Here is a 27,321-nt window from a genome sequence, read left to right on the forward strand (position 1 = left end):
TTTTAATGGCAGTCCTCTGCCTCCAGAGTCCTCGCAGTATAATCAGTGAAGGTTATTGGTATGTACTAAAGGATCAGACTATTACACACATATGGATGGGTGTTGTGGGTTAGAGGGAAATTTTTCAGACCTTCATTCCATTCCTTTTCCAGGATGCATTGACCCAGACGGGCCCAGTTGCTGTTAAACAAAAGGTCAGATCTCAAACTGATGTGCACTGGATGTCAGAGAGTGGAATCATTGATGTTTTTTTGCTGACAGGACCTACACCTTCTGACGTCTTCAAGCAGTACTCATACCTTACAGGTACTTGCATGTGGAAGTGCCAGTTTCTTGTTCCATTGTATTTCCTCTATCCCATGTAGAATCACTGTAAATTAATATTTGTTGTACACCATATAGTATTTATAAACAACTTACCCAAGCTTTTAAAGAAGCAAGCATTTCTCCTCCCACTCTCATCCCATTCAGCTTGGTTAAACATTCCACTAGGGCTGGAACTCTCCATTCTCTAATCCCTAATACTCACCATCTGCCTTCCTTAGAGCCTTTTAACCCCTGGGCTTTCTCTTCCTTTATCTCAGATGACCAGTATCCCAACCTGAACTTTTCTATGTTCTCTTCTCCATTAAAATATAGTGGCTTTAGCACTATAAAAGCATTTTATCTTTAAAAGATATGAGATTGGGGCTTCCCTGGTGGCGCGGTGGTTGAGAATCTGCCTGCCAATGCAGGGGACACAGGTTCGTGTCCCGGTCCGGGAAGATCCCACATGCCGCCAGGAGAGGCCACAACAGTGAGAGGCCCGCGTACCGCAAAATAAATAAATAAAATAAAATAAGAGATATGAGATCATCTCAATTGATTGCAGAAAAAGCATTTGACAAAATCCAACACTATTTCATGATAAAAACATTCAGAAGACTAGGAATGAAAGGAAACTTCATCCACATGATAAAAGGCATTTATGAAAAATTCTCAGCTAACATCATACTCAATGGTGAAAGACTGCAAGGTTTTCCCTAAGATCAGAAACAAGATGAGGCTTCCCTCTTTCACCACTGCTATTGAACATTGTAGTTAAAGTTCCAGCCAGAGAAATTAGTCAAGAAAAAGAAATAAAAGGCATCCAAATTGGAAAGGGAGATGTAAAATTATCTCTATTCATAGATGATGTGATACTATATGATAGAAAATCCCAAAGAATACACACACACACACACACACACAATTAACCAAAGTTGCAGGGTACATGGTCAACACACAAAATGAGCTGTGTTTCTATACACCAGCAATGAACAATCTAAAAAAGAAATTGAGAAAACAACTCCACTTACAATAACATCCAAAAGAATAAAATACCCAGGAATAAATTTAACCAAGGATGTGAAAGACTCGTATGCTGAAAACTACAAAAAATTCCTGAATTAAAGAAGGCCTAGATAAACGGGAAGAAATCCCATGTTTGTGTATTGAAAGATTTAGTATCGTTAAGCAAGCAATACTATTGGACGCAATCTACAGATTTACTACAATCCCTGCCAAAATTCCAATGGCCTTTTTTTAAGAAATGGAAGAGCTGATCTTTAAAATCATACTGAATTTCAAAGGGCCCTGAATGGCCCAAAAGTCCTGAAAAAAAAATGTTGGAGGACTCATACTTCCCGATTTCAAAACTTACTACAAAGTTAAAGTAATCCAAACAGTGTGGTACTGGCATAAGGATAGACATATAAGCCAATGGAATAGAATTGCGAGTCTAGAAATAAACCCATACATCTCTGGCCAATTGATTTTCAATAAATGTTCAAGACCATTCAATGGAGAAAGAATTGTCTCTTAACCACATGGCACTGGGACAACTGGATATCCACATGCAAAAGAATGAAGTTGGACCCCTATCTCACACCATATACAAAAAATTAACTCAAAATTGATCAATGACATATATATAAGAGCTAAAGTCATAAAACTCTTAGAAGAAAACAGGGATAAATCTTCATGACCTTGGATTGGCAACAGATTCTTAGCTATGACACCAAAATCATGAGCAACAGAAAAAAAAATTAGACAAGTTGGACTTATTTAAAACTAAAAACTGGGCTTCCCTGGTGGCGCAGTGGTTGAGAGTCCGCCTGCCGATGCAGGGGATGCGGGTTTGTGCCCCGGTCCGGGAAGATCCCACAAGCCGCGGAGCGGCTGGGCCCGTGAGCCATGGCCGCTGAGCCTGCGCATCCGGAGCCTGTGCTCCGCAACGGGAGAGGCCACAACAGTGAGAGGCCTGCGTACCGCCAAAAAAAAAAAAAAAAACCTAAAAACTTTTGTGCATCAAAGGACATTATCACAAAAGTGAAAAGGCAACCTATAGAATGGGAGAAAGTATTTGCAAGTCATACATAAGATAAGGGTCTAGTATCCAGAATACATAAAGAACTCTTATAACTCGACAATAAAAAGGAACAATCTAACTCTAAGATGAGAAAAGGGCTTAAATAGACATTTCTCCAAAGATGTACAAATGGATTAACAAGAACGTGAAAAGATGCTCAACAGCACTAGGTATTAGGAAAATGTAAATTAAAACCACAATGAGATACTGCTTCCTACCCACTAGGATGACTAAATCAAAAAAAGAGGGGAAATAATAAGTGTTGGTGAGGATGTAGAGAAGTTGGAAACTCATACATTACTGGTGGGAACGTGAAATGGTTCAGCTGGTGTGGAAACAGTTTGGCAGTTCCTCAAAACGCTAAACATAGAACTACCATATGACCCAGCATGATGATTGATTTTGTGTCAACTTGCCTAAGTCATGGTGCCCAGATATTTGGTTAAACATTAGTCTAGATACCACTGTGAAGTTATTTTTTAGATGAGATTAACAGTTAAATCAGTAGACTATGAGTAAAGCAGGTTAGTCTCCGTAACATGAGTGGGCTTCATACAATCAGCTGAAAACCTTAGAGAAAAGGACTGAGGTATGCTCTAAAGAAACAGGAATCTGTCTCCAGACTATCTTCATACTCAAGCTACAACTTCAACTCTTCCCTGGGTCTCCAGGCCTGCCTGCAGAATTCAGAGTTGCCAGTCCCCACAATCACATGAACCAGTTCCTTAAAATCAATCAATCATTTTCTTTCTCTGTATATGTACAAATACATACACACATATACACACATCCTATTGATTCTGTTTCTCTGCAGAACCCTAACTAATATACCCAACAATTCCACTCCCAGATACATACTCAAAGGAACTTAACAAGGACTTGAACAGATATTTGTATGCCAATGATCGCTACAGCATTATTCACCATAGCTGAAAGGTAGAAACAAGCCAAGTGCTCATCAAAAATGAATGGATAGGGCTTCCCTGGTGGCACAGTGGTTGGGGGTCTGCCTGCTGAGGCAGGGAATGCGGGTTCGTGCCCCGGTCCAGGAGGATCCCACATGCCGCAGAGCGGCTGGGCCCGTGAGCCATGGCCACTGGGCCTGCGCGTCCAGAGCCTGTGCTCCGCAGCGGGAGAGGCCACAACAGTGAGAGGCCCACGTACCGCAAAAAAAAAAAAAAAAAGAAAAAGAGAAACAGAATGTGGTATATACAGAAAATGGAATACTATTCAGCCATAACAAAGAATGAAGTTCTGATACATGCTACAACATGGATGAACCTTGAAAGCATTATGCAAAATGAAATAAGCTAGACACAAAAGAACAAATATAACATGATTCCACTTGTATGAAGTACCTATAGTAGGTAAATTCATGGAGACAAAAAGTTAAGATTAGCAGTTAGTAGGGGCTGAAGGTTGGGATGAGTAACAGAAAGTTATTGCTTTGTGGTTATAGAATTCCTATTTGGAGTGATATAAAAATTTTGTAAACAGCTAGTGGTGATGCCGGTACTACACTGTGAATGTAACTAATGCCACTGAATTTACACTTAAAAATGGTTAAAATGGCAAATTTTATGTTACATATATTTTACCACAATTTTTTTAAATTGGTCATGTAATATGCTCCACTCCCCACAAAAAACCCACATTGAATTGTATGCCTTACATGGGTAAATTGTATGATATATGAGTTACATATCAATAAAACTGTTAAAAATCAAAGTAATGTAGCATCATTTCTGCTGCATTCCATTGTTAAAATTTCCTGAGTCTAGCCCATTTGCAAGGGAAGAATTTGATTCCAATTTTGATGAGAGGAACAACAGAGAATTTGTGGATATGGGAAGACACCCATATAGGAATAAGTACCATCAAAGCCCCCCTACAGCCCCTTTCAACATTGTTATTAGAGAGAATAGTCTGGTTTACAGGAAAGTGCTTCAAAAACAGTGGATCTGCCACCATGGTCAAAGAAATCTGATTTATAAATTTATAGATTATCTGTTAACTCCTAATGAGGATTTAGTTCAATAATATCCTCTTACCTCTTCCTCCCAACATTGTCATATCATAATTTTTGGTTAATCAACATTCAGTGTTTACATTTTTCCAATGCTCAGGGGTGTCAGATGCTTTATCCATTCCACTTTTTCCCCTGGAGACTTACCCCCAGATCTCTATCTGGACTGTTTTTCTCTAGGCTCCCCGCACAGCTGTCACCCTAGGACTTACTGTTTTCTGTTTTCTGGTGGTAGATCTCTCCCTTCTTGGGGCCCATGTTTTTCTTTTTCGTGGTTTATTAACTTGGTGTTTTTGTTTGTTTGTTTGTTTTTGCGGTACGTGGGCCTCTCACTGCTGTGGCCTCTCCCATTGCAGAGCACAGGCTCTGGATGCGCAGGCCCAGAGGCCATGGCTCACGGGCCCAGCCGCTCCGCGGCATTTGGGATCCTCCTGGACCGAGGCACGAACCCGTGTCCCCTGCATCGGCAGGCGGACTCTCAACCACTGCACCACCAGGGAAGCCCTTAACCTGGTTTTTATTCATTGTTCGAAGCATCTTCTGGTAGTTTCCTACGAAAGTGCATTAGAGGTCTACTTTTTGCATCTTTGCAGATATGAAAACATCTTCTTTTCCTACCTTCACCCTTGTTTGATAATTTGGTAACTGGACTGAAAATTATTTATCTCAGAATTTGAAGGCATTTCTCTATAATCTATCTTCTTGTTCCAAAATCACTCTGAACTCTGTTCCTTTGTATATGATCTATCTTTTCTCTCTGACATATCTTCTCTTTATCTCTGATAGTCTGAAATTTCTAATATTCTGAAACTCTGAAATTTTACAACCAAATGCCTTGATATAGACCTTTTAAAATAATTGCATATTAGATGTAGACTCTTTCATTCTTGAGAATTGTATCCTTCAGTTCTGGAAAAGTTATTATTCCTTTGAAAATATCTTCACCTCCTTTTTCTCTTTCTACTCTACAGATTTTATAATCTTCTCTTTTTTGTCCAATCCTGAGCAATTTTCTCAATTTTATCTTCCAGGCCTTTCCATTTATGCTCATATTTCTAATTTCTGCAGACTCTTTCTTATCCTCTGATTGTTCCTTGTTTCTAATATCTTATACTTGTTTTATGCTACCCTAGTCTTATTTTATGGGTGCAACTTTTTTTCATCTCCCAGAGGTACTAATGATAACATTTTGATATTTACTTTGATTCCTTGTATTGCCCCTATTTTCTCAGAGATCCTTTTACTCTATTTCTTTATGTGAGTCCCTCTGTCTAATTTTGGAGGCTTTACTCAAATGTTGGATGATCCTTGGCTATCCATGCATACTTAAGAATAAGGTTCTGCCTGGAAGCTCTGTGTACCTGGATGAGTTTTACACTCTCGTGTTGAGGTGGAGGGGGGAATTCTCCTGTCCGCTAGTGTTCTGGGAGCAGGGATGAACCCTTCTCGTCGTCATCCCCCTCATAAGCACTCTGGTGAAAGCTTACTTGGTTTTGCTCAATAGTTACCACACCACCCCTGCCTGCAGCCTTCCAAATTTTGTTGAAATTACTCCTCTCCCATTCTCTTTGTTCTTGTGGTTTTATTCTTTTCTTTCTTTCTTTCTTTCTTTCTTTTCTTTATTCTGATTTTAGTGGGACTTTAAGAGGGGAAGGAGATAAATGCAAGTGGTTGACCAGATGTCCTCCATGTTATCAGTAAATGTTTTGATGATAATTTCCTGACAGTTCTTCCTGCCTTCAGTTTCTTTGCCTTCAAGTCTGCTCCCAACTAATTTTTCTAAAACATAGTCTGCTGAGGTTACATCTTGCCAAACTTTTGATGACTTCCTATACAAGAAGATTTAGAGTCCTTAGCCTGAACTACAGGGTCCTTTACAAACTGACCCTCTCCAGTGTCATCTTCTGCTGGCCTCCTTCACAGTGTAACCACCCTGGAATATTTATTTTTCCCTAAGCTTATCATGTCCTTCTCTGCCTCCGTATCTTTTCTATTTCCTGTGCCTCAATGATCTATTCATTCTCCCTGCCTGAGAATACTCTTACTTATTCTTCAACGTTCTAACCAAGTGTTACCACCTCTGTGAAGCCTTTCAAGACTCCATACTTCACTGCAGCCAAAATTTATCAGCCCCTCTGCCGTCCCACAGCACTTGAGGGTAGGGACTCTGCTTTCTTCTTGATATTCTAAGTACCAGGCTCAGTGCTTAGACCTTGTAGACATTCAGGAAACATTTATCAACTGTATAATTATCATTGTGGTGGTAATTGGCTCAGTTGTCATCTCCCCCTTTTAGGCACACAAGCCATGCCCCCTCTCTTCTCCTTGGGGTACCATCAGTGCCGCTGGAACTACGAAGATGAGCATGATGTAAAGGCAGTGGATGCAGGATTTGATGAACATGACATTCCTTACGATGTCATATGGCTGGACATAGAGCACACTGAAGGCAAGAGGTACTTCACCTGGGACAAGAAAAGGTTCCCAAACCCCAAAAGGATGCAAGAGCTGCTCAGGAGCAAAAAACGTAAGGTAAAATAAGCCAGCACTCTGAACCTTTTCATTACAAAGCATTTTTAAATTTTTTAAAGTTGCCTTGATACAATAGTGGAAGAGAACCATCTGGTAAAAAATGGCCAGGAAAATAGTACCTTCAATTGTAACTGTAACTGTGATAACAGAAAAGCAATGGTGAGAAGGTGGCCATCCCTGCCATCCATCCCTGCCTTAGTGGTCTAGGTCCCCGTAAGGATGAAGGGGCCTAGCATTCAGTCCCATTCGTTGTGGCCACCCTGTAGTGCTGTGATGGATGCACCCCATGATGCAAAATTTGATTTTGATGTCAAGATTGAGTATGTCACACTGGCACCAAGAGGGTATGAAAAGGCTAATTAGTCCCATAGTGAGGTGTTCTTGGGGGAGCAGACTAGCTCCCAAGCTCCTTTGAAATTGGCCTGAGAGAGCTGGGAAAGGAGACAGGATCAGGTTTTAAGGTTTTAAGGTGGTTAGGGGGTTGAACTGGAGTGAGGATTCCTGTGCATGCACCGGGGCTTGTGTGGTTTGAACTTCCTATTGGCATCAAAGAAGGGAGCATCAGGGCTTTCTCTGTCAGTACACACGGATGTGGGTGGAAGGCTAAGGGGGAGTGATGGGGCTTGAAACTCTTAACAGTCACTCAGAAATGGAGTCAGTTTCTTTATTACACCATTTTTCCTGCATGCTTCCCTGATGGACTCCATCTGTCCATATGGCCAAGGAAAGAACTAAAATAGAAAATGAGGACAGGGAGAAGACACTGGAAAGTGTGTAATGCGGGGCGGGGGGGGAGTGATAGCAATAATGAAAAGGGTGAAGGAGAAAAAAACGAGAGGAAAAGGGAGGAACCCCATATTTATCACATAAATGGATCCGAGATTAAAGTTGCCTTTTCAACCCATTGCATTGAGCCCCAGGCCTTTCACAGGTGGTCAGAGCCAATGCTGTTTTCTTAATCTCCCAGTTAATAAACACCTACCATTTATCAGGCATTTATTATGGAAGCAGCCCAAGAGCCCATCGACAGATGAACGGATAAAGGAAACATGGTATACATATACAATGCAAAATTATACAGCCTTTAAAAGGAAGGACTTTCTGATACATGCTGCAACATGGATGAACCTTAAGGGCATTATGCTAAGTGAAATAATCCAGTCACAAAAAGACAAATACTGGGCTTCCATGGTGGCGCAGTGGTTGAGAGTCTGCCTGCCGATGCAGGGGACACGGGTTTGTGCCCTGGTCCGGGAAGGTCCCACATGCCGCGGAGCGGCTGGGCCCGTGAGCCATGGGCGCTGAGCCTGCGCTTCCAGAGCCTGTGCTCCGCAACGGGAGAGGCCACAACAGAGGCCTGCGTACCGCAAAAAAAAAAAAAAAAAAAAAAGACAAGTACTATATGATTTCACTAATCTGTAATACTTAGAGTAGTCAAAATCATAGAGGCAGAAAGAAGAATGGTGGTAGCCAAAGGCTGGTGGGGAGGAGGGAGTGGGAAGTTGTTTTTCTGTTTTTTGGGGGGGGGGTTTGAGTATTATTTTTTAATATTTATTTATTCAGTTGGCTGCACCAGGTTTTAGTTGCTGCACGTGGGATCTTTTAGTTGCAGCATGCGGGATCTTTAGTCGTGGCATGCGAACTCTTAGTTGTGGTATGTGGGATCTAGTTCCCTGACCGGGGATTGAACCCGGGCCCCCTGCACTGGGAGCACGGAGTCTCAGCCACTGGACCACCAGGGAAGTCCCGGGAAGTTGTTTTTAATAGGTATAGAGTTTCAGTTTTACAAGATGAAAAGAGTTCTAGACATTTTACAACACAATGTGAATCTTTTTGACACTGTTGAACTGTATGCTTAAAATTGGTTAAGATGGTGAATTTTATGTTATGCATATTTTACCACAGTTAAAAAATTTTGTAAGTTTTTGAGCAATGGAGAATTAAACTTTAGTATGTAGAATAGATTTGGATAGATATGAGGAAGGATTAGTAGAAGGTTATTCTAGCCAAATAAAGCGGTTTTGAGGCCCTCGAGTAGGTGGAAGTGATGGTATTAGAAGGGCAGGGAGAGATACTGGAGAATAGTGCTGTGATCACAGCTCTTCTCAAGCCTCCTTCCTAAATATGGCTGTACCATATTTAGGTTTGGGGATTATTTTTTGTTTTTAATATGCTAGTTTCTTTTCTTTAATGTTTTCTTTTGTGTTATCTTAGCCTCTGGCTTTCTAGGGAGCAGGGACCTTGCCTGCTTAATCCTTTATGTAAAGCACCCAGCACCACAGAGAGATAGAAGCCTAATAAATGTGATCTTAAGAACATGTATTGGTGGGGCAGCAATAATTGTGAAAAAGGACGGGCCTGGTTCTGATATCAATTTATATTCCCATAAGCCCATGAAAGTTTATAGGATTTTACTGGTGTCTGAAATATTTCAGTAATAGTAGTTGTTTTGAGTAAAATTTGAATGCCAAAACTATGATGAAAACAAGTAAATGAACATATGGCTCATATAAAACTGATGAAATCTTTAAACCTTTATGTCCTAACAGCTTGTGGTCATTAGTGACCCCCACATCAAGATTGATCCCGACTACTTAGTGTATGCTAAGGCCAAAGAACAGGGCTTCTTTGTGAGGAATCATGAAGGGGGAGACTTTGAAGGTGTATGCTGGCCTGGTAAGATGTCATTTGATACACCTGTTATCCACTGTTTAGTCCCAACTAATGAAGGTTGCATGGCCATCTTTCTAATTTCTTGTAGTTGTCACATGCTACATTTATGTGCCTTTCCTTAAAGATGATAGTATTATCTTCTTTTATATCTTTCATTTAACATCTGGTACAGTGTTCTTTGTATACATTTATAAGTCAATGAATGAAGGAAAAATTAACAAGCAAACCCCAGTGACTTGCTATTTCCCTAAGCAAATAAAAATTAAAAGCCAGGGAATGAGAAAATGAGAGGAGGAGAAAGAGGAAGAAAGAAGAAGAATCCTGCAATCTCTCTCCCTGTGATTCTTCTTTGCCCTGTTAGCCCATAGTTCTGACTTCCCAGCCTTTCATGAGTGACCTCAGCTGCCCCTGACAACTCTGAAGTCTTCATTTCAGAAATTATTAGTTTAAAGCCTTGGTAAAAACTCCTCAAGGACAAAAGGGAATCACCACTCTGTCGTATGATAGCACTCTATCACAAGTCCATGCACTGTAGAGAAACCACACGCATTCCTCTTCTCCCTATACCACTTATAAACATGTCTCTCCTCTCTTTAAGAACAGAGAGGTCACTCCAGGCTATCTGCCATCCTTACTGGGCCTGTCTGAGGCCATCAGTGAGGGACAGGCTCCATCTTGATGCTTGTTCATTGGCATTCCCCTGGCCGCTGAGCTTCAGAGAGCTAGTGATTGTCACTGGAGTCCAGCATTGCCTTCTTCATTCGTTTCTCACCAGACCGTGCCTCTGTATCAGCTATCTTTCACATTTGATGTGAGGTGCCCATTCATTACCCAGCTTTCACATCTGATATTCTTCTTTACAAATATATTACCATGAGGAGCACCATTCCTAACAGGCTGTCTACTCCTCTGCCTCTGCAGGTCTCTCCTCTTACCTGGATTTTACCAGTCCCAAAGTCAGAGAGTGGTATTCCAGTCTTTTTGCTTTCCCTGTTTATCAGGTTTGTTTTTATTCTTTTGCTCTTTCCTAGTTACTTGGAAGGATAAAGTAAGGAAAAAAAGTGATTAAATAGAGCTACTCTGCTTCACTGAGTAGCTCTTGATAAACAATACTTGTATGAAAAGACAGAGATGCCAGGGACTTCCCTGGTGGTCCAGTGGTAAAGAATCCGCCTTACAGTGCAGGGGACGTGGGTTCAATCCCTGGTCAGGGAACTAAGATCCCATATGCCATGGGGCAACTAAGCCCACACGCCACAATTACTGAGCTTGGGCGCCTCAACAAGAGAGCCTGTGTGCCGCAAACTACAGAGGCCACGTCCCCTGGAGCCTGCGCGCCACAACTAGAGAGAGAAAACCCACACGCCACAACTAGAGAGAAGCCAGTGCCATCAACGCGCCTCAACAAAAGATCCCGCATGCCTCAACAAAGTTTCCATGTGCCGCAACTAAGACCTGACGCAGCCAAAAGGAAATAAAATAAATAAATAAGTAATAAAATAAATCTTAAAAAAAAGACGGGGATGCCAACCACATTACAGACCTTGGTGGTACCATATGAATTACCAAGTGCACAAAAGCTGTGATTTTGACTTCTATGAGTCTATCTTTATGATAGACTCTATGATATATCAAAGTACTTAATAATAGAGACTTATTATATTTTCAAACTGTATAAATTTTTACATAAAATAGTATTGTATAATATTATTAAAGATGATGATAATGATATATGAGAAAGTATCTTGCAAAGTATAACGTGATATTAAAAGTAAGGTACAATAATAATTCTTAAAACCTTATAAGAATCACAGAGAGAACTGGAGAGGCCACATCTAGAGAAGCGTTTTCAATCAGCAGTGGTGATGAGAATAATGATGTCTGATATAGACTGAGTATGTGCTGTGTGCCAAGCACTATGCTACTCACTTTGTGTGCATTATACCATTTCATCTTAATAATAACTCTTTGAAGTTGGAATTGTAATTATTAATCCCACAGGTGAGGAAATCAAGGCATGGACAAGTGTAAAAACCTGCTAAGTTCACCCATCTAGTAAGTGGTGGACCTAAGATTTGAACTCAGGTCTGTCTCCCAAGCCCAGCTCTTAACCACTAAACTCTAGTTTCTGAGCATCCTGTATTAGGATATAGAAAATAACTTAGAGCAGGGGTAAAGAACACGTGGGCCAATCTGGCCTTGCTCATTTGTTTCCCTATTGTCTAGGCTGCTTGCACATAACTATAGCTGGGTTGGGTTATTGAAAAAGAGGCCTTATGGCCTGAAAAGTTGAAAATATTTACTGTCTGGTCCTTCCAGGAAAAGTTGGCCAACCCCTGCCTTAGAGGGTGCTAAAAAGAACAGTCAAAGTGGTTAAATATTTGGAACCCATATAGCCGTGTTCATAGAAGTATACATGATTAGAAATAATTCAAAGTAAAGAGTCAAAAGAAAACATATAAGCCTCCTCCAGTCATTTGAAAGGCTACCATGTCGGGGAGGCAGCAGATGTATTCTGTGGTATCCCAGAAGGCAAGCTAGGCCCTGTGAGAGGATGTTACAAGGAGCAAGACTTTCAGAAGATAATGGAATGAGCTGCCTGAGGGACTCCCGGTCATTGTAGCTATTGAGTCAAATGCTGAGAGACCAGGGATTCTATAAAGGGATTGCAGCACCATGTTAACTACATGACTCAACAGCCCCTTCCCACTCTAAAGCTAACAATTCTATGTAGAACACACACTATAGATCCTGCTAACAAACGGGTATCCTAGCTGTCAAACCTTTCATAGTGTTCGAGGGAAGGGGGAATCTTTTCATGGACAGCTATAATTGCCCATAGTTAAGAGTTGTAGCAGATGATGGATGATGTAGAGCCTAATTGTGAACATTCACAACCTTTCCTGTAGTGGTTCTCCAGGGGGTCTCAGAGCAGACCTGTGGGCCACATGGGAGTACAGCACAGCACTCTTTCATTCATAAGTACTCAACAAGTACTTATTGAGAACCCTCTGCCATTTAGGTTGTTCTAGGTGTTTGGGATTTATCAATGAACAAAACAGACAAAATTCCCTGCCCTGTGGAACTTTTAACCTAGCAGGGGACAGAGCATAGATAATAAACATAACAAATAATAAATTAAATGGAGTAAGAAAGAGGAATAGGGACAGCTATCATATTAACCTTGTCACTGTAGGAGTTTTATCATGACCAAGATTGACTTCCTAGGGATCTACTGACATTCTCCACATATGGAACGACATGAATGAGCCCTCTGTCTTTAGAGGGCCAGAACTAACCATGCAGAAGAATGCCATTCATCATGGCAACTGGGAGCACCGAGAACTTCACAACATCTATGGCTTTTATCAGGTAAAACATCTAAAAAGCAGCCACCTGGATCCATGTGCCCTGACTTTTGGGCTGAAAGTCATTTGCTTTAACAACCATGCTATACAGTTCATTTCTTTGTGTGTCTTTTCTGACAACTGTTGATACAATGGGTCTTATCAGGTTGTAGCCAGTATAAGACTCATTATTTCTCCCTTTGCATCTTTTCCATCTATAATGAACTTGATTAATTTATAGATATTGGTTGATTAATGATAACATAGAAACATCTTCCTTGACAGGAGCCATTGGTACATGGCATTAGATAATACCTCAAACCTTTTATTGAAGTAGGCTGTGTATAAATATGTAAACAAAGGCAATTAAAACAGATTTTTTTAAACTTCACAAACGTCTAAATACAGCAAGTCTTATATTCATACCAGGGGAGTAAGATTTAGAACACAGATGCACAATTTCAATATGTATACTTCTAAATGTAGAAAGCCTTCCTTAAGTACTTAGCCTTCTCAATAGAAGGTGGTAGAATTGTTTTTCACTTGCCAGTCACATCCAAAAAACTTGGCAGTCACTTGCCCTAATTTATATCCTTGGTTCTTTGTTATCTTCAAAATGTAATGGTGTTCCTGTGGGCCTCCCACAAATTGCTGTTTTCCAGCGGGAGCTGCTGGCTACATACAGCACGATTTTCAGATGCTATCTTTTACTTCTCTACACAGCCTCTTGCTATAACTGTAAATTATCAATACTTTATAGCTGGAGAATTTTCTTATGTAGGCCAGGGCCAGTCACTTAACCTCTCTGAATCAGTCTCAGAGGTTTTTGTGTAGGTTACTAGAGAAAATCTTATAAAAATGCCTCACAATAGTAAGCACCAAGTAAATACTATTATTTACTCTTATTTCATTGCTATTTTAATGAGATAAATTGTTTCACTCTTTTAATAGGGGAATTTAGAGTAGTTTCATTACATCATGAAAACTATTGGGCAGATTTTTAATATTTTCCATTTCACATTCCCACCTACTATTTACTTTTTGCATGTGAAATAGCTTATTGGGGATGTCTGCACAGTGACATAATCCAGTCATCTCTTTGAAATTTTTCTCCTTTGACTTTATAGCAAATGGCCACTGCAGAAGGACTGATCCAACGATCTAAAGGGAAGGAGAGACCCTTTGTTCTTACACGTTCTTTCTTTGCTGGATCACAAAGATATGGTAAGGACTGGTTCATATGATCAGACTTAAAAACACAAGCTAGCAATCTGTCTCTTTTGACAGATGGTGCTACTGTGTTGATGCCTTCCTTTTCAGTAGGTCAGGTCTTAGATTGTAGAGAGCAATGTGCTCTGAAGTGTGCATTTTGTCCTTTGAGACTGAGTAAACCAATTTTAATAAAGTTTAGTTACTTTTTTCCCACTGAAGAACTGGACACTTAGTTGTTGGGAGAATGACTTCAGAGTATCTGTTTGCTGGGATGGTCATCTTTTTTTTTTAACATCTTTATTGGAGTATAATTGCTTTACATTGTTGTGTTAGTTGCTGCTGTATAACAAAGTGAATCAGCTATACATATACATACATCCCCATATCTCCTCCCTCTTGCGTCTCCCTCCCACCCTCCCTATCCCACCCCCTAGGTGGTCACAAAGCACCGAGCTGATCTCCCTGTGCTATGCGGCTGCTTCCCACTAGCTATTTTACATTTGGTAGTGTATATATGTGAATGCCACTCTCTCACTTCGTCCCAGCTTACCCTTCCCCCTCCCCGTGTCCTCAAGTCCATTCTCTACATCTGCATTTTTATTCCTGTCCTGCCCCTAGGTTCTTTAGAACCTTTTTTTTTTTTTTTTTTAGATTCCATATATATGTGTTAGCATACGATATTTGTTTTTCTCTTTCTGACTTCACTCTGTGTGACAGACTCTAGGTCCTGGGATGGTCATCTCTAATCCTGTCTCTTTTATTTATCAAGACCAGAGAAAATATACTTTAACACATTCCTTCAACCACCTGTTCCACTCAGCAATGTGGTTTAAAATAGACCCAGCTTTTGCTTGTGGTCAGCGTCATCTATAACTGGATCCGGTTTACTAGCTAATGTAGATCTAGTTCAACTTAACCACCCTGTGGCAGGAAGGCTATTTTAAGTCCCCTGGCCTTGCATAAATAACCTGAAGCTTAGGTCCTAGTTTGAGGAATCCAGCCTTTATTGTACCACAGACAATATTAGGCCTCCTACTCCACCCCTGAAAACCAGCCCCAATGGCACTCTGAAAGACGCCAAAATATAATCATCAGGCAAAGATTCAAGTACAGAGATACTCAGCATTAGTCCTTAAAATAAAAATTAAAGAAAATACAAATATCCAACAATACGGGAATAGTTATTAAATTATGGTATATCCATATGATAGACTATCATAAGGCTATTTAATATAGTAGCATTAATTGCATGAGAAAATTTTTGTGACATAATGATAAAAGAAAAAAAAAGCAGAAAGCCTAAATGTTTATATATTATCCTGATTTTGTTAAAAAAAATAAATATATGTAGGTAGTAATCTAAGTAATTATAATACTGTGGTGATTATGAGTGATTTTAATTTTCTTCTTTTTACTTATCTCTATTTTCCAAATTCTCTACAAGTATCCCTTTTAATCACTATAACAAGTAAAGTCTTTGAATGTAAACACTTATAAGCAGCAGTTTAAAAAAGATAATGGGGGTGGGGGAGGGATGGACTGGGAGTTTGGGGTTAGCAGATGCAAACTATTACATAGAGAATGGATAAACAATGGGTCCTGCTGTGTAGCACAGGGAACTATATTCAATGTCCTGAGAGAAACCACAATGGAAAAGAATTTTAAAAACTGTATATATATGTATAACTGGATCACTTTGCTGTGCAGTAGAAATTAGCACAACATTGTAAATCCACTATACTCCAATTTACAAAGAAGATAACAGAAGATACGCATACTAAGTAATCTTTGATCTCTTAAATATTGGCTCACTGCCTAGTCTTCAGTACTCTGTGTGAAGCTATCGATTTGCCCCAAACCATAGCAAGTGAGGCATTACAGAGAACACTGCTGTGTCAAGTTCTATGCTGAGACCAATAGCCAGAGAGCTTTCAGCAGAACAACCACATGAGACCTGAAAACATCTGAACGTTTACATGAACTTCGTTTCTTGATAAGAATGTTGTCATGTGGGTTTCAACATCATTATGCAGATATGTACATATCTCATCTGAAGTCAAGGAGAAATTATGAGAATACTATTTTAAAAGTCCCTCGAAAATATTTTTCTTTGCTCCCCATAGGACAGCCTAAAATTTCTACAGAATATTAAAGCAAAAATAGCTACCAAAAGTATTTTGGTAAAAGATTGACAAAAATGTTTCAGGAGTAATCTAGACTTAGTGACGTAAGAGTTTTTTTCCTTTTATGATCCTCTTTAGTGTTATATACCTTTACAAGCTCTTATCAACTATTCAGTGCGCAAGAGCACTGACTTTAGAGTCAGACTGCCTGAGCTCAAATGCTACCATATCCATTGTTTGCCATATTTCCCTCACTGTAAAATAAAGTTAAACAATGTTTACCTGATAGAGTTGTTGTAATGATTAAGTGGGATAATACAGGCAAAGCAACGTAACACCTGGCTCAGTGAGGGCTCTGTAAATGTTAACTATTGTTATTGCTGCTATTATGTCTCCCTTGTACCGTCTTAAGTCCTCTTATAGAGGATTTTGTGGAGTTAGGGGCGGTGTGTGGTGGATAGGCATATAGATTAATGGAACAGGATAGAGAATCCAGAAGGGGTCCCACACATATATGATCAAATAATTAGCAACAAAGTTGCTAAGGCAATTCAATGGAGAAAGGAGTTTTTTCAATAAATCGTGCTGGCACATGGGGTATCCATGTGGGGGAGGGGGAAGAACCTTGACTCTTACACCATAGACACAAAGTAACTCAAAATGGAATATAGACCTAAATTATAAAAGCTATGACAAACAAAAAGCTTCTAGAAGAAAACATAGAAAATATTTGTGACTTTGGGACTTTCTTAGCTAGAACACAAAAAACATGAACCATAAAATAAAAAAAGATAAACTGGACTTCATCGAAATTAAAAACTTATGCCCTTTCAAAGATATTGTTAAGAAAATGAAAGTCAAGCCACAGACTGAGAGAAGATATTTGCAATATACATATATATCTGTCAAAGGACTTGTATCCAGAATATATAAAAAGAAAGAAATGTTTTCCTTTATGTTGGTTTGCCTATTACAAATAAGGAATCTACATATGAAATTGAGTACCTGGGCTGATTTGTGATTTTTTTTCTTTTAATACCTTCTTACTGATGACCAAAGGTGCTGTGTGGACAGGTGACAACACAGCAAAGTGGAGTTACCTGAAAATTTCTATCCCTATGTTACTCACCCTCAGCGTGACTGGGATCTCTTTTTGTGGAGGTAAGTGATATCCTCAAGCTTGACGTGAGAGAAAATCAAAGGGAGGGTGTTTTCTTTTTATTATTATTATTAATTTTTATTGGAGTGTGGTTGCTTTACAATGCTGTTAGCCTCCACTGCAGAACAAAATCAATCAGCCATATAAAGGGAGTGTATTTTCATCAAAGCTGGTCACAAATCTCTTCTTGTGAGCTGTTTTCAACAGGGATACTCTATGGCCATACCACCCTGAACGTGCCCGATCTCCTCTGACTTCAGAAGCTAAGCAGGGTCGGGCCTGGTTAGTACTTGGATGGGAAACAGGGGTAAACATGGGAAAGAGAAAATGAGGAGAGTGAAGGAGAGCAGACTAGAGAGGAGAGTGGAGGGGATGCTTCAGAGCTGTGTGTGTACTGTCTGAACTGAGAACATGAAGAAAGTCATCAGAAAGTGAGCCAGAGTGTTTCTTTCCCTCATTCTCTTACTGCTCCCTCCTTAGACACTCTTGATAACTGAGTTTCTCTTCTTAAAACATGCCTTTTCTACCTGAAAGTGAGAAAAATGGAGAGAACTACAAAGAATTTAGCCTTACAGAACTCCTGTGACACATTTTAACTGTTAAATACACACGCACACACACACACACACACACACACACACACACACACACACACACACACACACACACACACACACACACTCTTGGAAAAGATAAATTTAATTAAAATAAGATTCTCTGATGGGCTGCCTTTCCCTAATCCTAACAATTCCCTGCAGGTGAGAGATCCCAGTATGGAAGGTGCTCAGCATGGCTACAGGTCCAGCTGCTCCTTGTTTTCAGTGGGCCTGGGAGCACCTTAATATCACTTTTTGATAGATGTGGTTTTTTATGGCATTGGTCCACATTCAATACAAGGAATATGTATCCTGCTTAAGGGATAAGCACGAATTTCTCCCTAAACCTCTAATTCTGATTATATCTTTCCCTTTAGTTCTTTCTATAATTTTTATCTTGCTTCAGCTGTTGATTTCAAACAAAATCAATTGCCAAACCGCCACCCCACCCCTAAACACAGACTTATTGAATCAGGCAGACATTTTGCAATTTCTGGGTTACCTGGGCTCAGGACATACAGAAATGTTGATCTTACAGTAAAGCCTTTTGACAGGAAAAAAATATATTCAAAGAGCGTACTGTCAGATCCCCAAACAGCCTTGAGTTTTTTAGTATGTGCTCCCTAATTTGAGGCCACAGTTTTATGCTGTCATTTTGAGTGCGCATACAGCGCCTTTGCCCTGTCCGTCTTCAAGGCCTTATCTTACCTGTGTACATCGTCTGTTAGACGTCTGGGTGTCTGACTCAACCTTTCTTAATTGACTAATCAGCGGATGTAGGCGGCTTCATCGGGAATCCAAAGGCAGAGCTGCTAGTGCGGTGGTACCAGGCTGGAGCCTACCAACCCTTCTTCCGTGGCCATGCCACCAAGAACACCAAGCGACGGGAACCCTGGCTCTTTGGGGAGGAGCACACCCGGCTCATCCAAGAAGCCATCAGAGAGCGCTACACCCTCCTGCCCTACTGGTATTCTCTGTTCTACTCTGCACACGTGGCTTCCCAACCCGTCATGAGGTAAACAGGCTTCACCAGTCACACCAGCAACCAATCTCTACCAGAAGATCCCCTCAGCCACTGGCAGTGGAGTGATTACAGTGATTGCAAAAGAAAAGCCAGGTGTTTAACCAAGTGCCAGTCGGCTTATTGAGCACCAACTGTGAGCAGGGTCAGGCAGTGGAGGTCACAGAAGATGAAAACTAGATCTCCTGCTACTTGGTGGTTCAAGTGTTAATATCTGTAGGAGAAAGAAAGAAAAGAAAAAGGAAGTGACTTTGTAACTGAATTCATCCAATATTTAACCCATGTAGTTCCCCTACAAAACTTGCCACCGCAAAATGTGTCTCTTTGGCTTGAGGATTCTTGGGGGCTGATTGTTTTTAAGAAACAAAAGGCTCAGGAAGTCTTTCTTTTTAACCTCCTCCTTAACTGCCTAAAAGAATTTAGTTAAAGGACCTGGTCCAGGAAGTGCATTATCATCAGAGATATCTACAAGGAATTTGAGCTAAGCATGGTAGGGGGAACATGGGGACCGAAGTCCTCTCTGTGTCCCATTGTCTCTGCATGGCCCAGCAAACATTTGTTTACCAAACATTTGTTTTTCCATCTCCGAGTGAATATCCTTCCTCCCCTTTGAAGTCCCAAACGCACTCCCTTCTCCTTTTCTCAGGTGTTATATGAGCCTCAATTGCCAATCTCGTCCTTAGGCATCATATTTTTATGGAACCCCCTCATATGTACATAATTAAATTTGATTTTCTCCTGTTAAATACTCTCATGTCGATTTAATTCTTAGACCAGCCAGAAGAACCTAGACAGGTAGAGGAAAGTTGTTTTTTCATCCCAACACCCACAAGCATCCTCTCATGAAGAACAACTTATTCTGCGAGGCTTAGCTCTATCTTACCCTTAGGGCTTTCCCTAGTGTATGAGTTATATTCTGATTCTATTTTGAAGACAGGATGTGAATAGCAACTTTCTGGGTTAGAGAACGGTACACACAGAGACAAACACAGTAAATACATCAAGACCTCTAGATTAGCAGTTCCTCAGCCTGGGTCAGATCAGAATCATCCGAGGAGCTTTTGAGAAATACAGATTCCAAGGCCATACCACCAACCTACTAGGAATCCCTTGGTTAAGTTCCAGGGGTATATATTTTTTAGAAGTTTCCCTGGTGATTTTAGACATCAACCAGGTTTAGAGACCGCTGCTTTGTTACATTTAGTAGAAAAGGAATAGATTATTACAAAGGCTAGTGAATAAACTAAAAATAAGTTTCTCTTATTAAAAAATATCTTTTCCTCATGAAATTGAAAATAATATTAGAACCATTAGGTTAATATCCAGATACATAGATATTGAAAGTTTTATGATTTTTATAAGCCCACGTGCCTCCTAGTTAGTTGTGTACAATAACAATAAAACAAAACTCAAAACCCACACAAGTTTCTGAAACCTCCAAAAATGTTGCCAGCTTGAGAACAAGAAAAACCAGTTATTTTTATTTAAATAGGCAATGATTAACGATTCATGAAAAGCAGTGACAGAATGAAAAAATGGCACAGATTTTACAACACTATAAAATTCGGTTTTACAAACATTTAAGTTGTTTTACACCAAACGTGTTAGGCATTTGGACTTGGACAAAGCTCCGATTCTGTCAGAGTAGTATTTAGTGCTCAACAATAAGAAGGGGAAATTTCAGGTACCAGAATTCTCAAGCTTTCATTGAACCATTTAAGCTAATACATAGCTCTTTCACATAAGAAAAATATATAGTAATCACAAGTGCTCATAAAATCTTTTTTTATAAATGTATTTGTTTAATTTATTATTTTTGTCTGTGTTGGGTCTTCGTTGTTGCATGTGGGCTTTTGCTAGTTGCGGCGAGTGGGGGCTACTCTTTTTTTTTTTTTTTTTTTGCATTACACAGGCCTCTCACTGTTGTGGCCTTTCCCGTTGCGGAGCGCAGGCTCAGCGGCCATGGCTCACGGGCCCAGCCACTCCGCGGCATGTGGGATATTCCCAGACCGGGGCACGAACCCGTGTCCCCTGCATTGGCAGGCGGACTCTCAACCACTGCGCCACCAGGGAAGCCCGGGGGCTACTCTTCATTGCAGTGCACGGGCTTCTCATTATGGTGGCTTCTCTTGTCGCAAAGCGTGGGCTCTAGGCGCGCAGGCTTCGGTAGTTGTGGCACACGGGCTTAGTTGCTCCATGGCATGTGGGATCTTCCTGGACCAGGGCTCGAACCTGTGTCCCTTGCATTGGCAGGTGGATTCTTAACCACTGCACCACCAGGGAAGCCCTCATAAAATCATGAATCATACAAAAAGAGTCTTGGCTTTTTCCAATTTCCTTTGAATAGTTATAAAACTGAAAATCTAAGTGACTGAATTATAATAAAAATCTAATGATATTGAAGTAAGAAATTTCTTTTTTCCTTTCCCCAGGCCTCTGTGGGTAGAGTTCCCTGATGAAGTAGAGACTTTCGGTGTGGAAGATGAATACATGCTGGGTGAGCATTTCTTGATTAATTATAGTTATGATAAATACTTTAATTATGTTTTTCTTATTGTATTTTCTAGTGTAAGAACGCTAAAAAATCCCTGATCTCAAGAAAGCCAAAAACAAAAATAAAAGAAATTCCATCACCAAGATCTTTAGTGTATTAGTGGGATCACAGCTCTATTCTCTTGTCATGCAGCGCTTCGCATAACATGTTAACTTCACATAAACCCATTTTATTTGTGGATGTAAGTTGGGATTCTTGTCTGGGTCCACTCCTAAGCCTTATGATACCACCACAGGGAAGGGAAGTAGAAAAAAGTAAAGACTTGTGCCAGACTTGTCAGGGTCCCTGCCTGTAATCCTACTATACCATAGGAGGATTAATGTCAGGTAATAATACAGTTACCTCTGAGCACCTGTCCTCTTTCTAACTAACAGTGCATCTCCCTGATGAATCATTGGTTCAACTCACCAAGATCTCTACCTTCAAGAAGTTCAGTTGAGTGGTCTTTGAAACCACAAAGAGAAGGGATGTTTTCAGACCTCTTATCATGATATTCAACTTTATTTCTTCTCCATTTTTCAGGAAGCGCTTTATTGGTTCACCCAGTCACAGAACCAAAAGCTACTGTGGTTGATGTGTTTCTGCCAGGATCAAGTGAGGTAAAAGTAAATGACAAACATCCGCATACCTTACATGCCTCACGTCTCTTCCCTTCAAACTTGATGGCTTAAAATGACAAAAATTTGTGCTCTCACAGTTCTGGAGGCTTGAAGTCTGAAATCATGGTGTCACCAGGGCTGGTTCCTTCTGGAGGCTCTGAGGGAGAATCTGTTCCATACCGCTCTCCTAGCTTCTGGTGGCTGCCTGCACTCCTTGGCATTCCTTGGCTTGTAGCTGCATCACTTCAGTCCATGCCTCCATCTTCACAGTGTGTGTCTGTGTCTCCCCTACCATTGTCTGTTATTTAGTGACCATCTGAATAATTCCAGATTACCTCCTTATCTCAAGATCCTTAATTTAGTCAAATCTCTTACCATAGAAAGTAATATTCACTCCGTCCAGGGATTAGGAAGCAAATATATCTTTTTGAAGAGCCACCATTCAGCCCACTACACTTGTCATTACTGATATGACAATAACCAGGCTTTTCTACAGAGTGCTCATGAATGATGTTCTTTCTGCTTGGTTTCTCTAGTAATTTGTAGTTCTGAAGGTGGGGCTCTTTACAAAGGTTCCCCTGCCAAGCAGAAACCTGAGAAAAAAGTTAAATATAACAACAGCTAAATAAATTGTCCTGCCAAGCATTTCTGCTGAGAGTTTCTCAAGTCGATTCTGACAAAGCGTAAGTTCCCATTGAGAACTAGCTCCCTTTCTGACTTAGCCACAAATTTCTATAATGACCTATTAGCATTTCAATCACATTGTTGTGACTATGTAACCTATTCCTTCAACACTATTTCCCAGACTGTTCTGTGATTGTTTCTCTTGCTACATCTTCCCAAAGCCTGGGTAGGAAAGCCAAGCCGTTTCTTGCCAGAACTTTACCTTGCTGGTTAGCTAGTATTGCATCACACTGTGCAGGGAGCTATCTAAAGGCCTTGCTGTCACCTTCCCCGTGTTTCTGTGTGGCCCATTCCCTCTCCTGCAAATCGGTTTATCGGGGAGGGCTTCTCTGACACCCTGTTTAAGATTATAAACCGGGGCTTCCCTGGTGGCACAGTGGTTAAGAATCCACCTGCCAATGCAGGGGACACGGGTTCGAGCCCTGGTCCGGGAAGATCCCACATGCCACAGAACAACTAAGCCCATGTGCCACAACTACTGAGCCTGCACTCTAGAGCCCGCGAGCCACAACTACTGAGCCCTCATGCCACAACTACTGAAGGCCACGCTCCTAGAGCCCATGCTCTGCAACAAGAGAAGCCATGCAATGAGAAGCCTGCGCACTGCTACAAAGAGTAGCCCCCGCTCTCTGCAACTAGAGAAAGCCCGCATGCAGCAGCAAAAACCCAATGCAGTGAAAAATAAATAAATAAAATAAAATTTAAAAAAAGATTATAAACTACTCCCACTGCCCCGGTTCTGTCCAGCTCTCCTTCGTCCTTTATATTTCTCCACAGAACATGCCATTTTAAACATTCTATGTATTTACTTTTATGTTTTGTTTATTATTTATCTCTCCCATTAGAATGTTAGCATTTTGAGGGCAGTGATTTTTATCTGTTATGGTCTCTGCTGTATCCCCAGCATCTAGGTGGGCACGTGGCCCATAGGAGGCCTTCTGTAAGTACTTGCTGGGTGAGGAGCTTGGTGACTAAGCTCTGGGTCTGATCTACATTATGTTTTGTGCCAGTTGTATGCTTCCTAGGCTGGAGATCTTTGAATATGGCACCAGAGCACACACTCTATACCTCTCGTTTCAGTTAGTTAGACTGGAAATGGTCGAGAGGAAATCCCCAAATATTGTTTGAATCCTTTTTTTTTTTTACCTTTCACTCCCACCAGCTTTTTATCTAAAGCTAGTAGAATTCACCAAAGAAAGACATTACGAGAAAAGAAAGCTAAGACAATATCCCTTGTAAACACAGACGCAGAAATCCTTGACAAAACATTAGCAAATTGAATCCAGCCAAAGATAATACTTCATGACAAGGTGGGGCTGATCCAGTTGAATTAAGAGTTCACTGTAGCTAGCAACTGTCAGGTCACAGCCCTCTCACATTCACAGCAAGACAATGACAGATTCAACAGCCCAGCTTTATAAAGGCTCTGGTAATCCCAGGAGGTGAACTTGCGAAATAGACTCTGTGGCTGCCAGAAATTATATTGAACTAGAAGAGAGAAAAAGGTTTTGTTTTCATGCTGCTTCTGATGGTATCTTAAGGATTTATCCCACCAAATTACTTTGCAGGACTTTTTTGGCACTTTAGCAAGTAAACCCCCTTGACAGGCCTCTCAGGTAAGAGTTTGAACCTCATCCCTGAATTGAACTCTGTTAAGAAACAATGACACTATAGTAGTAATCCAAGTTTCCATTTGTTTTTCTCTAAGATCTGTTTCCTTGTCTGACACTTTTTTTTCTCCTGCCTCATTTGTAATCTGTTTGGTTGCAATGTGCTTTTCTGCTTTGTTGTGGTTTTCTCTCTTCCATTGTCTTTTTCACTACTAGATCATTAAGTTTTTTTGGTTTTTTTAAAAATTTTATTTATTTATTTTTGGCTGCATTGGGTCTTTGTTGCTGCACGCAGGCTTTCTTTAGTTGTGGCAAGCGGGGGCTACTCTTTGTTGCGGTGCGCAGGCTTCTCATTGCAGTAGCTTCTCTTGTGGAGTACGGGCTCTAGGCATGTGGGCTTTAGAAGTTGTGGCACGTGGGCTCAGTAGTTGTGGCTCACAGGCTCTAGAGCACAGCCTCAGTAGTTGTGGCACATGGGCTTAGTTGCTCTGCAGCATGTGGGATCTTCCTGGACCAGGGCTCAAGCCCGTGTCCCCTGCATTGGCAGGCGGATTCTTAACCACTGGCGCAACCAGGGAGGTCCTGATCATTAAGTTTTTATAAGCCAACTGGACTGTAAAATCCACGAGGGCAGGTTCTGTGTCTTTCTGTTCACTCGTGTGTACCCAGCAATGCTGGGCGCATGGTAGATTGATCTATAAATAACTTTTGGATGGATGAATGGAAAAATGAATGGCCTTTTAGTCAGCTTAATCCGTCACAGTACTAGGTTTTTCCTTTGCGATCTTTTTAAAAGCATATGTTCTTCCTAACTTCTACTCAAGGTGTTTTTTTTTTTAATTGTATTTATTTTAGCTTTCTGGTTATTTGAAATCCAGATAAATGGATGTTTCACTAAATAATGAAATTGTGAACAGAGTTGCATATATACACTCTTTTTCATAGGGTCTGTTTCTTTTCAGGTCTGGTATGACTCTAAGACATTTGCTCATTGGGAAGGAGCATGTACTGTAAAGATCCCAGTAGCCTTGGACACGGTAAGTTATTTTCAGACTGTTATTTTTACCTATTGTAAAATATTTTACCTATTGTGCTGTATTTGTCTACTTGGGCTGCCATGACAGGATACCATAGACTGGGTGGCTTCAACAACAGAAATTTCTTTTCTCACAGTTCTAGAGGATAGAAGTCCCAAATCAAGGTTCCAACCAATTCGGTTCCTGGTGAGGGCTCTCTTCCTGGCATGTAGACAGACACCTTGCCGTGTCCTCACATGGCAGAGGGAGAGAGTGAGCTCTCTTGTCTCTTATAACACTAATCATTTGGATCAGGGCTCCACTCCTATGACCTGATTTAGTCTTAATTACCTCTGTAAAGGCCCTGTCTCCAAATACAGTCACATTGGGGGTTGGGGCTTCAACGTGAATTTTGTGGGGACACATTTAGTCCATAACATGTGCCTATACAGAAAGAACCAAGGACATCAGTGTTCTGCACGATAGTGGTTGCCTAGAGCTGAAGGCAGGGAGAGGGTTTTGGGAGCAATGGGGAGTGACCACTAATGGGTATAGTGTTTCTTTTGGGGGTGATTTTAAATTGATTATGGTAATGGTTGCATGACTTTGAATATACTAAAAAACATTTAATTGTACACTATAAATGGGTGTATTGTATGACATGAATTATATCAATAAGGCTGTTACATGTGAGAAAAAAAAAGAATATAAAAAACATACTCTGGGGCTTCCCTGGTGGCGCAGTGGTTGAGAGTTCGCCTGCCGATGCAGGGGACACGGGTTCGTGCCCCAGTCCGAGAAGATCCCACATGCCGCTGAGCGGCTGGGCCCGTGAGCCATGGCCACTGAGCCTGCGTGTCCGGAGCCTGTGCTCCACAACAGGAGAGGCCACAACAGTGAGAGGCCCGCGTACCGCAAAAACAAAAACAACAACAAAAAAACATACTCTGATTTACATTTGTATGTCTAAGAAAAATAATAACACTGACAACAGAGAGTATACATGATGGTCTCCACATACACCATACAGAATATTCTTCTACAACACCAACTCAGAAAACATGAGTTTTTAGTTGGACCTCTAGGCCCAAGGGGAGGCTATGTGTTATGATTTTAGATTCAGAGTGGCCCATCTAGGCTGCATTTCTGAAAGGAAGTTTGCTCCTGCAGCTGAGTCACAATGACTACCACAGGCCCTAAGTAGTGTAAAGATTTATAAAGATATGTTGATGTTATTTTTTAAAATTCTCAGCAGCAATATGAACTCCATTATATAGAAAATGATTTCAGATGCCAACTTTCAGGTCTAGAAGAGACCCCACCATTCATCTACTTGAATCCCTCATGCTTACAGGTGAAGAAAGTGAGGTTCAGAGAAGTTAAATTCCTTGCCCAGGGTTGCAGCTAAATTGTGGCAGAACTGAGACAAGACCCCGGGTCAGCTGAACACCTACTCCAGAGCCCATTTATACTAACTTACTGCCGCATTCTTTGAAGGAAAAAAAAAGAATAAGAAGAGATTGGCTGATGAGGGTGGGGAGGTAAATGTACTTTACTTCTTGCTGCTGACTTCAAGTCAAGCAGAGGGTGGACATCTTGACTACTTCCATCCTGATTCCCAACTTCATGTATACAGCAGTCCCCCTTATCTGCGGTTTCACTTTCCACAGTTTCATTTACCTTCAATCAACCATGGCCCAAAAATATTAACTGTGGGACTTCCCTGGTGGCGCAGTGGTTAAGAATCCACCTGCCAATGCAGGAGACCATGGATTCAATC

At 40.8% G+C, this 27,321-nt stretch overlaps 1 protein-coding gene across 3 annotated transcripts in view; it reads left to right on the forward strand.

The window, feature by feature from the left end:
• Nucleotides 1-27,321, forward strand: part of GANC (glucosidase alpha, neutral C) — a 75,083-nt gene that overhangs the window by 34,409 nt on the left and 13,353 nt on the right. For all 3 annotated transcript variants that reach the window (XM_067744300.1, XM_067744308.1, XM_067744318.1), the window contains 11 exons: nucleotides 153-306; nucleotides 6,712-6,947; nucleotides 9,497-9,623; nucleotides 10,542-10,621; nucleotides 12,849-12,992; nucleotides 14,095-14,191; nucleotides 17,362-17,463; nucleotides 18,829-19,072; nucleotides 21,511-21,575; nucleotides 22,155-22,231; nucleotides 25,488-25,562. In XM_067744300.1, the coding sequence (XP_067600401.1) occupies nucleotides 153-306; nucleotides 6,712-6,947; nucleotides 9,497-9,623; nucleotides 10,542-10,621; nucleotides 12,849-12,992; nucleotides 14,095-14,191; nucleotides 17,362-17,463; nucleotides 18,829-19,072; nucleotides 21,511-21,575; nucleotides 22,155-22,231; nucleotides 25,488-25,562 (1,401 nt within the window). The remainder of the gene's footprint in view (nucleotides 1-152; nucleotides 307-6,711; nucleotides 6,948-9,496; nucleotides 9,624-10,541; nucleotides 10,622-12,848; nucleotides 12,993-14,094; nucleotides 14,192-17,361; nucleotides 17,464-18,828; nucleotides 19,073-21,510; nucleotides 21,576-22,154; nucleotides 22,232-25,487; nucleotides 25,563-27,321) is intronic.

The sequence above is a fragment of the Pseudorca crassidens genome, chromosome 1, assembly GCF_039906515.1.
Source record: "Pseudorca crassidens isolate mPseCra1 chromosome 1, mPseCra1.hap1, whole genome shotgun sequence".
Classification (NCBI taxonomy): Eukaryota; Metazoa; Chordata; class Mammalia; order Artiodactyla; family Delphinidae; genus Pseudorca; species Pseudorca crassidens.